Source organism: Dermacentor andersoni, chromosome 1 (genome assembly GCF_023375885.2).
Source record: "Dermacentor andersoni chromosome 1, qqDerAnde1_hic_scaffold, whole genome shotgun sequence".
In the NCBI taxonomy this organism is placed as follows: Eukaryota; Metazoa; Arthropoda; class Arachnida; order Ixodida; family Ixodidae; genus Dermacentor; species Dermacentor andersoni.
Window position 1 is genome coordinate 271,878,931 of NC_092814.1, and position 13,640 is coordinate 271,892,570.

Consider the following 13,640-nt stretch of genomic DNA (forward strand, 5'->3'; position numbering starts at 1 on the left):
ATAAAGGACACTTCAAATGTAAGGGGTCAGCTTATATAAATTCTTATATACATACATATATATATATATATATATATATATATATATATATATATATATATATATATATATATATATATATATATATATATATATATATATATAGAATGTGAAGTGAACTCATACACGATACACTAAATACAGAAAAGACAAAGACAAGTCCGAGTAAAGCACTAGGATGTCACTAGAATTTCATTAGGATGCCCGCTACATGATACTGAAAGAGGCTGTTAAGAGGCCATTAAGCCTCGAAATGTGCTACTCACTATAAAAAATTGCACCCTTAAAGGTGTTTTCTTGTGTCAATGACTCTCTACCTTAAACTTATAGACATGGGTGCTTGAATGAACTAATACACCTATAAGAATCGGGGAGTTTTTTGGAATTGCAGCTTTTTCCTCAGTGGGGGCTACACACGACGTTTTCTTTTTACAGTGATATCTTTTATTCTATCACCACACTAGCTTTTCGGATGTCCGCCGAAGTAACTCAAAAGTGGTTTGCGTGAGGTTTAAACAATAAAGAAAAAAATACCGCGCAACACTCTACTGTAATTAGAACTGCACATCTGCAGATTGCAAGTCAGTAGTGTTGAACACAAATAATAATAGATCATCTAAAGAGCACGCTGGCTCTAGCTGCTGCGACAGGGTGACGCCATGCTCGTCGGTTCATCTATAAGCCAGAAACAAGGTGAAACAATTTAAGCGAAGCTAGCAGTAAGAACTGAAAGAGAGGAAGGAGAGAGGAGATACCAATAAGTCTCCCCACTTTACGACCCGGACGCGCCACGTCCGCAATAAATACTGTGTTTTTATCGGTAGCAGATTGATCCACATCTACCTGTGAATGTGTATTCCAACTGATACTGCAAGAAGCAGTGCAATGCTTACTGAACATAATATTGTGCCTGCGCCGATGATACGCCAGAAAGAACATGTGCCTTAAGAACTACGATTATCTGACGCGCAATGATTCACTCACACTTGGCAGCTGATCTACAAAACAGCCCCCACCTTATGCAATTAAAATAAAATTGAGTGTTAAAAAGCGACAGGCAGGACAGGAAATAAAAGGAACAGCTGTCTTTCCACTTAAAAAAATTAAATTATGGGGTTTAACGTGCCAAAACCACTTTCTGATTATGAGGCACGCCGTAGTGGAGGACTCCGGAAATTTCGACCACCTGGGGATCTTTAACGTGCACCTAAATCTAAGTACACGGGTGTTTTCGCATTTCGCCCCAATCGAAATGCGGCCGCCGTGGCCGGGATTCGATCCCGCGACCTCGTGCTCAGCAGCCCAACACCATAGCCACTGAGCAACCACGGCGGGTCCACTTCACCACCGGGGACGTCATGTACGTGAAGTAACAGGATGACATCCATAGCACACTGTGACCATATATGACGCGCACGAACAATGACTTGCTGCAGTCCAATGGGAAATAAACCCATGTGGATTTTTACTTGCTTGAAATGTTGAAGTATGCAAGCACCCTTAAATACTGTAATGTGTATGTTCACACAAAACACTTTCTAGCGCCCTCAAATAATGAAAGGGTGCGCTGAAGGTGTCCAGCTAACTCGTAAACCTTTTTCCTAAACTTGCCGTACAAGTAAGGGTGTAAAAGGCGTGTTTCGATTAGAGCACTTAATAGGCACGTAATAGGCACGTAATACACCCGGGTCTCAAATCAGGCCCGTAATAGGCCAGGTATGCTATTGGCGACTTTTGAAAACTGCCTACTACAGGTAGGAAGAACTTTATTTCGTCATCGTTAGCTGGGGTGATTAGGCGTGGTTTCTTCAGGCGAGCCAGATGGCCGTCAATCGATGTTTGAAGGCGACCTCTTCAGCTCGTTCTATGGCCTGGAGTTGGATGTCCAGCCCAGAACTGTGCAGCGCCGCCTCCCATGCTTCACGTGAGGGAAAGGCCTTCAGGTTAGGAGGAGGCTTGTCCTCCTCGCAGTCCCATATTATGTGATTCAGTGTTGCTAGTTCCCCACAACATCTACAGAATGGGCTCAGCCGCGTGGACAGCGTGGCCTGTGCTATGGCCAAGGAGGTGAAACGCCCTTGCCTCTTCCTCCCTCCACCTAGCGCGCGCTCACTTTGCCCCCCCCCCCTCGCTTCTGCTCTAGCTATCTTTTGATCGCGTGACCTCCAACATCGGGCACGCTGGAGGATGGACCAACTATTTGGCAAATGTAGCACATGCTCTCATATCGCATGTTAACGCACGAGTATAATGGGTCGAATATATAATCTTTCTTTCCATTTTACTTGTTCATTTATCAGCAATAACGCCAGACCAAGTCCTGATACAGTCGAAACAATCTCTAGAAAATGTCCTGTGACGCGGATGGTGTTATCACAATTACTGAAAATTGGACCATGGTTCGCTTAAGCTCAAGGGCTAACGGCCGAAGCGGGCCGGGCCCGGGTCAGGTTTGAAACTACCGAGTCGGGCTCGGGCGGGCCATCGCATGACACTTTTGGGCTCGGGCCGGGCCCGGGCCTGAAAAAACGGCCTGTGCAGTGCTTTAGTTTCGATATGGAATGCACCTTCGAAGATGTTAATTTCCTGAGAGTGTAGGTTCAAGGCCAACAGATACATTACCAAGGCGAGCGCTAGTGGTCCTCGAGATATTTCTGGAAGGATGTAATATTTATGACAAGGCCATTCGTGACTGCATGGCTGAAACCTGCTTAATGCTGCCCTTAGACATTTTGAACGGGGGCTGCAGGAACCCTTCGGAGACACGGAGTGATAAGCTCTGTTTCAGAGCTGGACGTGTAGCGTGATGTGTGCGGCTGTACGTGTGTACACATTCCTTTCAGGTGAAGACATTTGTACGTATAGGCCTTTGAGGGACAAGAGATGCCACGCGTAGAATGTTTATGAATTGTGTATTGAGAAACAAATGCCGTTATGCTAGTGCCTACTGCAGGCGCGATCTGCAGGAACGGAAGCCGCAGTTACTCTTCGACGCCCTGGTATTCTTGACCTGCGTGCACATGTATGCAGTTTTCATTAGAGAAGTGGGAAGTCTGCAAATCACACAGTGTGCTTTTCCTATAAAAGCACACCAGAAAATAACGCTATAAGCAGTTTGGAGTGCTTAAGTATTCTTTAAAATCTCCACTTTTATTTATTTGGCAAGAAAAAAAAAGGTTACGTCTAAGCCTTAGCGCCACCGTCGTTGCAACGTCAAGGATTTTAAGGATTCTCTCGCATTTGGCCCGTTTTGGCGCAGGAAATGTTTCTAGAAACTTGCTAAGTAAAGTCTGTTGGTTGTTTAGAATTTAATGTGGCTTTCTGTGCGGAGGAACGATTCCCTATCCCCTTAGTTTATACTATCAAAATTCAGACGCTACGGACAACTGACACCGCCATGACGCTTGAAATCTTTTGTTTTCCATGGGCTATGTTCATGTAAAAGCAAAAATTATTTCAGACAGTTTTTACAAAATAAGTTTTCACGATTCCTTGAATTATTCGCAGCTATTGCAGTACCAACAAATGGGTCTGCTATTTTTCATTCTTTCACATGAATAGGTAAAAAAATATATATAGCTACACACGCAAGCTAGTGGCCCTGAAGCACAAAACTGTGCTAGCACTCACAGTAAACATAAGAACGTCAGCGCAAGAAAGCTTTAGTGTCTAGCAAATCTAGCATGGAGTTCTTTCTTTGATTAAGGGTCTAATATAACTGAGAAAAGCAACATTGGCTAACTCTCAAGGCCAAGATTTTCAGCGGGAACCAACACTGGATTTCGCTCTTAGTGTTTTGGAGTGAGTGCTGAGTCTTCTGGGGGAAACACAGATGTCCATAGTGAAAGAAAAAAAGAAACAAACAAACAAAATTTTCGATAGCCTGTAGGTGGTACAGGCGCTTCTAGAAACGCAGAGGCGTGCATACCTAATCATGGGATGAAGCCGACCTTCAGGAGCTCGTGATAGTTGGGGCTGCCGACCACCCCCTGTGAGTGGTGGGCACCGTAACCGGCGACTCCAAAGGAATGCTGGTTTCCACGGTTGAAGTCGTGCTGTCCCTCGCTTCCCTGGAAGAATCCTGACCCATAGCGGTTGCTGCTCTTCTCTGAGAAGCCATCCTGCTTTCGGAAGCCACTCTGGTTCTCGAAGCCTTCGACCTTCTTGAAGGCTTCGCCGGACTCAGCTGCGTGACTGCCCTGCTCGGCCCCTTGCGCCGCCTCACTGAACCCCTCTTGCCGAGCCGATTGCTGGTGCGACGCGTGCTCGTAGCGTGGTCCCGACACGGCTCCCGAGATGTGGGGCAGGGCGGCGTCAGCTGCTCTTGCGCCGAGAGGTGCGACTGCGGCTGCGCCGTGCGCGCCGCTGCTAGCACCCACAGCTGCGGCCGCTGCCGTTTCTGCAGCTCCTGAAAGGGCCACAGAAGTTCATCTGGAAGTGTCACTAGAAACCAGTATTTTTGTGTTGGTTCGAGCTTACCTGCTCGCGATGCTCAGCGCGAAAGCAACAAGAACGCAGCACACGCTCTATACGCACAAAACGCCTGTTGGTGTAAACAGGCTAGAGCTTGCCTTCCGATGTCTTGAAGGTATGAGGAAAGGAAATACAACCTAGGATGCTTTCCAGAAGTATGAAACTGATGGCAGAATTGTACAGCAAAAGAAAGAAGAACGGTATTGTAACTGAGGCAACTAATGAGAGGGGTATTAGAAATCTTTACGGAGGGTATACTACTGGCCTGAAACAAAACACAAAAAACAGTCCGAATATGCAGCACCTGTACACCAATAACTAGTAGAAGTGACTGGTGCAACTGCATTAATTGTAGCAGTGCTGTGACTCAGAAGAGATACTTTCTTGGAAAAAGAAGCCCCACCTGGTAGGCAAAACACTTAGCGCTTGGGAATATTGAATCTTTTTCCGAACAACAAATGGTCTAAGGAAAAGTGTACTCGATGGACTTTTACGACGGAGTTTAAGGTGCACCGCGGGCTATATGTGCGACGCGGTAATGAAGAATTGCGGAGTTATTCTGACCACTTGGAGTTACTTGACATGCGCCTACATTAAGTACACATGCACGCAGCCCCCATCGAACTCGCAGCCGCCGTGTGCCGGCTATGGAACTCCCGACCCCGTGCGCAGCAGCCAAGCGTCTTAGGCACTGAGCTACCTCGGAGGGTGCAGGTGATTACTTTGCATGTGCGATTGTCTGCTTACCTCCTTCCACTGGCGCCGCCGCGGCGGCAGCCCCGTCCGGCGCTGCTGCTTCGGCTACGGTTTCTGCAGCGGCTGCTTCAGCAACCGCGTCCTCTGAAGCTGGACTCGCTGCTGAAACCTGCTTCACTGCGTTGGCGATCTCATGCGCCGATGGCTGAGAGGCAGGGCTTGACTCGGGCTCCTCAGGCAAAGGATGGCCCGTGACGAGGAGCACGAATGCACAAACGGTCTGCAGAAAGAAAAATAATAAAGCTTGAACACGCTGCAGCGTATCGTTAACTTTTTTACAGCGAAGCTGTTTACCTCTAGCCCCTGTATGCATCCGTCGCATGCGTTCTCAGGGGGGGGGGGGGGGTGAGGGTACCCTGGCTGACTTATATCCGTATCACGGCGCGTGGACTGGAATGCGTGGGCCGATCCCGGATATAGTGCAATACCGGGCCGACACGCGGCAGAGGTGAGTTAGGGCCGTTATCTTGTACACGTTCGAAAAGCCGACGTTCGATTTCGCTCACGCTATTGGCCTAGATTGGCCTAGGCCGCGATATCGGCGCAGCGTGGACAATCGCGCGAGGCGAAATCGAACGTCGGCTTTTCGAACTTGTACAAGATAGCGGAAGATAGAGGCTTCGAGCACTCCCCCCACTTCCAAAAATAAGTTTAATATCTGGGGTCCAAACAAAATGAACCACATAAAGGCGACGTTGTAAAAGAAGCAGTATATATGGATAGGATAGCAGTAAGATGGGGATCTACTACATGTGCGTAGGCAGAAGTTAAGGCTTAAGCTATTGCACCGAATATATAATAATCAGGCAGGTATTAATCGCTATAACTATCTCCTGGAACCAGATTACATATCGACTCGCTGTGATAACAACAAAAGGATCTCAGTCTATAACTGCAGAACAAGCACTTTTTACTGCTCTTTTTCCCCCAAATCAATTAGACAATGAAACAATTTATCAAATGATATAGTAAATGTGTCAAATAACGAACTATTCTATACTATGCTGTGATGGCACTCTTGTAAAACGAATGTATATGTTATATATCTTAAAACTTGTTTGTTTCACATTACTTGTATGCCTTTCTCTAACAGCTATTGTAGTGCTTCTGTTTGTGAGTATATCTGCTGTCCAAAAGCTTTTCTGTATTACTGGTTATATTGTGTTCCCCCCTACGTAATGCCTTCATAGCGATGTAGGTACTCTGTATATATATATATATATATATATATATATATATAGTGTAGCAAGTGGGACTTCATGCGCTTTATTTGTTTGAAATTCTCTTTGACGAATAATGAGATGGGGAAAGAGTGTGGCGACGGCGCCTGTGCACGTTGCCCGGGCTTCTGTGTTTATAACGTCACGCGCGTCGGAGGTGCCGGCGCGGCTGCAGCAGTGGTTGCGGCGCTGGAATGGGTGTTGCGGTGAGCGCAGCGGCGCTTGTGTCGGTGTAGTGAGGTGCCGTATTAAAAAAAAAAAATTGTGATTTCGTAATGTATGCAGCCCATGTATGCAGCCTAAATAGCTTCGCTGGTAATTCATCCCCATATGAAGGTTGCTGCCCCACGAATATTTGTCTTAGCGGGTTGCGGATTTTTCCTTTGAGGGATGTAGTAGAATCTCAAGCCCATCTTGTTTTGTGTTTAAGATTCTGCCAAAACATTGCATTTTATCAGCGCAGATGACAAAGGCCGTTACTAAAAAAAAAAAGAAAGTTGCCGATTAGCCTTCTTGCGGTGTCCGCAAACAAGGAAGAGGAAGTGAGCCATGGAGTGAGACTGCTGCTTCCTGGATCTGCGATAATTAATTTTTCATTCTTTTTTTAGTTATCCAACTCGAGCTACCTTAACCCGTGCTGACCCATAATGACGAAGTATGAGGCTGAATATCGGTGTCAAATCGCTTCGACTTCGCCTGCGAAGTACTTCGTTGCGGACTAGTTGGTTCATAAAAAAAATTAAATTGTGGGGTTTTACGTGCCAAAACCCCTTTCTGATTATGAGGCACGCCGTAGTGGAGGACTCCGGAAATTTTGACCACCTGGGGTTCTTTAACGTGCACCTAAATCTAAGTACACGGGTGTTTTCGCATTTCGCCCCCATCGAAATGCGGCCGCCGTGGCCGGGATTCGATCCCGCGAAGTTGGTTCATACTGAACAAGTAACGTACTGCGCTAAACGCAATAAGAAAGACGGAAAGAGACAGTTCTTTCCGCTCGTGCATTCTTAGCAGTACGTTATTCATGTACTTGAGTCTCTGTTTCGACTATCCGCTTGAAAATGAAGAGGTATATCTATACTATAATGAATAACAAATTCGCGTAAGATTGTAAACTGCCTTGATGCGGAAATACAGCAAGCACATAGTCACTCTAGCAACAAAACCTGTCGTGCAGAAACCCGACGATCATCCATTAGCGTATCGAAGAACGCGTTGCTACTTTTAGTGAACATATCTGGCTTATATTTCTAAGCCCTAATTGCGCTGTTACAAAGGTAGTGAACTAGCGGAAATGCAAATGAAGATGACAGCGAAATCATACGTATTGGAAACTCGACTATTGCTTTCGCAGAAAAGTTTTATTTTTTTCTTAAACGTGGAAATTTGGAGAATTTGTGCGTAATTTATATTTGTTTAAGACGTCGCCTTTCTCGCACTCGAGCTTTATCTCAACATCAATAAATTACAATTAATTGGTTTGCCTTATAGTGCACAGCTAGGTCTGCATAAAGGGTGGACTGTGAACGAATGCACGTGTATCAAGGGCAATAAACCAAGTGGTACTCACGAGCTTCGGAAACAAACTTGTCATCATATTGTACCTTGGCGCTGGCCTACGTGCTGGAACTACAGAATTTTCGGTTCCACTTTAAGTACTGTCGGCAGCAGCTCCGGAAGGCCGATGGTACCGTTAGGAGGCAATGCCTTCTCTTTCGCTGACTCAGTAGATGGTGTGGCTGCAAAGTGACGTTTAGGCTTGACCTTGCCCCTACACTCACTTAGAGCTTTTGATAATTCTGCGGAACAGCAGCGTCGGGCAGAGCTTCCTCTAGTGATACAACGTGGAATGTGCCAGGGAGCGCTGCAGCGCGTCTCCACGCAATGGAAATCAGTGACAGAGAGAGAGAGAGAGAAAGAGAGAGAAGTGGCGGAAGGTTTCATGAAGCCCTTGTCGCAGGAGCGGCAGGAAGGCAGGACGAGCCCTTCTTCGCGCGCTTTCCTATGAGTATGGCATCTTGTATTACTTCCTAACGCTGCCTTGCGTTGCACACGGTAGATAAGAGAGCGTCAAGGCGCGGGGCGGAAGCTCTTGTCTTTGCCGGATATTCTTCCTGACCGTAACGTGTGAAGGAGCTCGCAGATCTGTCGGTTTTTATTCATTGGCTAATTTTTGCTACCGCACACGTGTCTTCAGGTCCAGGAGGTTATTCCTGTATCACGCAAATGACATATGTTCTAGCACGAAAACGACGTGTTACTGGTACCGTACATATGTGGTATCGTCCGTTCATAAGCAAACAACGAAAAACTAAGGAAAGAAATTAACTACCTGGATTATTGGCTGAAATAGACTGACGGAAGCGACGCCGGTTACTTATTTATGAGGGTTACGTGCTCTACCTACTGTTAATGACAAGCAGGCAAATTTAACTATTCCGTTATCATAAAGACACCGCCTACATCTCAACGGCAGAAGAAAGTGCCTTCAATTTTATATACAGAATGTACAGAATACAGAATATCTTTTGTTAAAACGAGCTTCTGGATTACGATGGCTGGACAGCTGCGTACAAGACTTCTGATAAATGCACATGGGGCACGCTTTGCAGCAGCAAATAATAACCCAATGACATAGACATAAAAGATGCAATTCACTGTTTTACTGCTTAAGATCACAAAATTCGCATAATGATTTTAGTACCGTTTTCATTGTGTGGTTCAGTAAATAATGCTCTTCAAAAAAGGAAAAATTATTTTAAGATTATGCGCGAGTATACCAACATTTTAAGATTATCTAAGGGTAGTTTCTCTTTCACCAGGACTTGTTGAATATCCTTCGTGGTAATCCCCGAAAGTTTTGGAACATGCTAACCACTCCTCGATAACCACTCATTCCTTTTACCTAATTAGCGTGGTTATCAGTGAGGCTTGTCTTGTGAAGATAAGCTTTTAGAATTTGCCACTGACATTCACCTAGATCTCGATTATTGCTTCCAAACTGACATATTATATATAACCTTCTCTAAGGCATCTGACCACGTTCCACATCGTTGACCAATAAGCAAGCTTACTTGCCTCCATCTTGACCCTTTAATACAATCATGGATTAAAAAAAAAATTCTCGAATTTTATGTGCCAGAACCACGATCCGATTATTAGGCACGCCGTAGTGGGGAGACTTCCGATTAATTCGACCACTTGGGTTAATTCGACCACCGTGTACCCAATGCACGGTACATGGGCATTTTTGCAGTTCGCCCCCATGGAACTGGGGCCGTCGCGCCCGGGATTTCATCCCGCTGCATCATGCTTATCAGCGTAACGCCAAAGCCACTAAGCAACTTCCGTTCGTATCATGAACAGAATGCTTCCATTCTAATCGGTCGCAATAAGAAGTCATCAATAATCATAGCCCGGAAAATAAGGAACTTATGTCCGGCGTTTCTCAAGGATCGATCCTTGGTCCTCTTTTGATTTTTTAAATTTTGTTGATGACCTCCTGAATGAATCTGAATGTTCGCAGGCGAATTCTGCAATACCTTATAGTGGTGCCAGGAAGAGGTCACTTGAACGCCTCACTCAATATATGTCCACTGACGACTACGTCATGTATCGGCGCAAATTGTCTCAACATGATCATTTGATACCACAGAATGACCTCAACAAGATAGCTAAGTGGGGCTAGAGATGGCGAGTGGCACTGAGTGTTTCTAACGTAGGTTCGTTCACGTCTCCAGTAAGCAAAATAACAACAGTAAACAGTATTTTCTTAACTCTTCAGTTCTAATGTCGGCTGGCACATACTGCTACTTGGGCATTCCAAATCTGGAGCCAATGTACGTGGTCTGACCACATCTGAAAACTGGTTGCTGACTGCGCGAAATCGCTCGGCTTGATAAAGTGATCGCTGTTCACTTTCCCTTCTATTTGCAAGCTTGCCTAAGAAACATTCATTCCTACTAAACTCAAGCTTGCTTCCTGAATTTAGGACCCTCATCATACTTACCTAATTAATGTGTTGGAAACGGTCCAATATCGTGCTGCGCGATTTATGACATCTGAGTATGAATGGTGAAAAATGTGTTAGTGCTTTTAAATGATACATCAACCTCTTTTGTCGGTCACCGCGCCGCAAGATTGCCCAACGGTGTCTTTTCCACAATCTCTACAACAATTTACCACACTTGCGTAATAAATACTCTACTCCTTCTTCGTCACGGAACTTTTCGCCGAATATTTAACAGCCTAAGTGTGCAGCACTTACACGTTAATACCACGACATTTATTGGGTTGTTCCTGCCCATCAGTATAGGGCAGTGGAATGAGCTGCCAGAATCAACAGTTAATCAGCGCGATCCACAAAAATTTAGGCAGTTACTAACAGCCTATTTCCATAACTAATAACTTTACCCACACACCTGCCATGACTTACGTTCGCAATGCCTTCAATGCTCATACGACATACGCCTCTGACATGTTTATATAGAATTTCTAATTATTTTTTTTGCTTTCTTTTCATGACTACTTTGTTTACTCATGTACATAATCCCCTTTATGTAATACTCTGTTATGGGCCTCTCTAAAGGGCGATGAATGGTGATGATGGTGATGATGCTGATTCCACCGAATCGTGATGCAGGACATGCTAATAGTAGACGAGAGCACCTACCAATAAAAACCTTCGTTAATTGGGCCCCAGCGTCGGAGGCACCGGTTTGTTTCCTTACGTTTCCTTGTACGCCAACTCAGCTCACGACAAGCTGTATAAAGCTGATAACGGTATAGCGGGCCCGGAAGTTGCTTTCTAGGGAATGACGGATACGGGCTGGAGGTCGCTGTACCGTATAGTGTGCAACACATTGTCTACCCGCACGATGGACGAAATTCGTGTCTCTCCAAACCTCACTTTCATTTTGCTCGTGAAGAATACCCATTTTTTATTCATATTTTCCGTTGATATTGGTGCATGAATGATTCGTATTATTATCCCGGCAAAATTTTTTTCTGTGCAAAAAAAAAAAAAAAAAAAAAAACAACAGACAAGGTGCGGCAATTTTCGTGACACCGTTTCTGTTTGTCACTTTTTTTCATTCAGTGCTACCAGCAGCGCGTTACGGTTTTTGGTAACTTAGCAACGTGCTTGCAATGCCTGCCTTTGCGAGGAGACGCTAGAACAAATTCTGTGCGACTGTCCTGAATATAATGTTCAGAGACTGTCCCTGGCGTCCGTTCTAGCGCACCTTGAAAACAGACAGTTGCAACTTTTTCATATATCGCCGACAGAAGACATTGCAGTGAAGGCGACGAAGGGACTACTTCGGTTTTTGAAAGAGACGGGCTTGGACAAGCGGCTGTGACAGTGATGTCACGTACCGCGCAAGAGTGACGGACTGTAACTGACGATGTGTGTGCTGTGTTATGTGCTCTCTCTCTCCTCCCCATCTTTCATCCCCCCATCCCGCTCCCATGCGTAGGGTAGCAAACCGGTTAAGCTAGACTGGTTGGTTAACCTCCCTGCCTTTCCTTCTCCACTTTTTCCTTCCTTAGTAACGTGCTCGTTCCCTTTTCCAAAGTGTAGCAGGTAAAGTACGTACTTACGTTGAACTTTTTCAGTGACGTGAAGTGTTACGTTACTATTTACTTTTGATTCCTGTATCCCACTTCTACAAAAAAAAAAAGAAAGAAAAGTACAATGCTAGAACTAAAGGACAAATAAACAAGATGAACGGGCGCTCTGAAAACCCTTCTTTCGGTTTGCACGCTTTTGACAAAGTACAGGTCCTTGACGAGGCAGACCAGCCGTTTGGAAACATGGAAAGTGGGATCGGAGAAAGGGTAATTTGTTTTCTGTGTGTTACAGCGACCGATTCTGAAGCAAGGAGGATGCAGACGAGCAATTTATGCTGAGCAGTGGTTAACAAACGTAGAGAGACAAACGTAACTTGCAGGGGCGGCCATGATAAAGTGTACTCTCGCCATGACGTGGGTTTTGAGTAAAGTTCGGTGACAGAAACTGCACAGGCAAAGTTTGCCCGAGTTGAACCAATGTTTGACCACTAATTATACTGAAGTCGTAGAGATTTGTACAAAGTTCTATCGCTGAATCGATACTAAGGGTAAAAGCTTGCTGTATGTAAAATGTGGCCTTTATAAAATTGTTCTTGTGGGTTTTGGCAACGAAGACCGTAGTGTAGGCCTGCGAAACAATTTTCGCTGCCTGGGGTGCCTGAACTTGCACCGAATGCTCATTACACAAACGTTATTGTATTCCGCTCCACAATTTGAAGCGGCCATTCTAGCCGGAAATCAAACCAACGATCTTGTGCTCAGCTTCAGAATCCCATAGCGAGTAAACAACCTGACGCATTTACCGTTTTTTTTAATCTACTGAACAATACTTTCGCAGCTTGTGAGCGCAATCGCCACATGTTCGATAAAAAGTACTTTTTCGATTACATCGCAACGCACTTACTCATGTAAATGCATGGGCACGAACTTACGAACCTATTATTTATTTGTTGATTAATTAATTAATTTATTTATTTTACCTTCAGGGCCAACTGGCGTGACAGAGGGGAGTGGGTTGTTACGACAAAAGATAATTGAACAAAAAGCGGTCATCACAGGTAATTCATCCAAATAAAGCTCGTAATTATACAATGTTAGCTAATAGATCACATAAACTAATTGTGCAATATTAGCTAATGCGTCACGAAACATGTGGTTACCATTAATAGTAACAATGTCAACGTGAAGTCCGTTCCTCTCCTTTGAAGTACGAAGCAAAAATGAGGTAAAGAAGGTATTTGTGTTGCCTTATGGAATACCTACCTTGTGATGATAATCGATGCAGTGGGATATGTGCTGTGGGCGAATGTGTAGTTGGCGATGTAGGAAAGAAGGGTGATACAACTTATGAAAGAGTGTCAAATGAGATGCTTTTCTGCGAGGTGCTAAAGAAGGTAGTGCTAGGGAAGTTTTCATGGTGGAGCTGCTCGCAGCTCTCTTATATTTAGACAATATAAAACGATAGGAGTTATTCTGGACACGTTCAGTGGAAGTTACTAGATTGTCATAACTGGGGTCCCACACGGCTGTAGCATGTTCCAGTTTAGAGTGTATTAGTGTCTTATAAAGCTGCAATGTTAA

The 13,640-nt window shown here is 44.9% G+C and overlaps 2 protein-coding genes across 2 annotated transcripts in view; one reads left to right on the top strand and one right to left on the bottom strand.

The window, feature by feature from the left end:
- Positions 1 to 13,640, top strand: part of LOC126548311 (uncharacterized) — a 124,408-nt gene that overhangs the window by 9,972 nt on the left and 100,796 nt on the right. The gene's annotated exons all lie outside the window — the stretch shown is intronic.
- On the bottom strand, positions 1,769 to 8,314 carry LOC126548310 (uncharacterized). Its single transcript, XM_050196455.2, has 4 exons — positions 8,059 to 8,314; positions 5,260 to 5,488; positions 3,968 to 4,447; positions 1,769 to 3,049 (listed from the first exon to the last, which is right to left on the bottom strand). The coding sequence occupies exons 1-3, from the start codon at positions 8,083 to 8,085 to the stop codon at positions 3,972 to 3,974; spliced, it is 732 nt and encodes a 243-aa protein (XP_050052412.2). The 5' UTR covers positions 8,086 to 8,314; the 3' UTR covers positions 1,769 to 3,049; positions 3,968 to 3,971.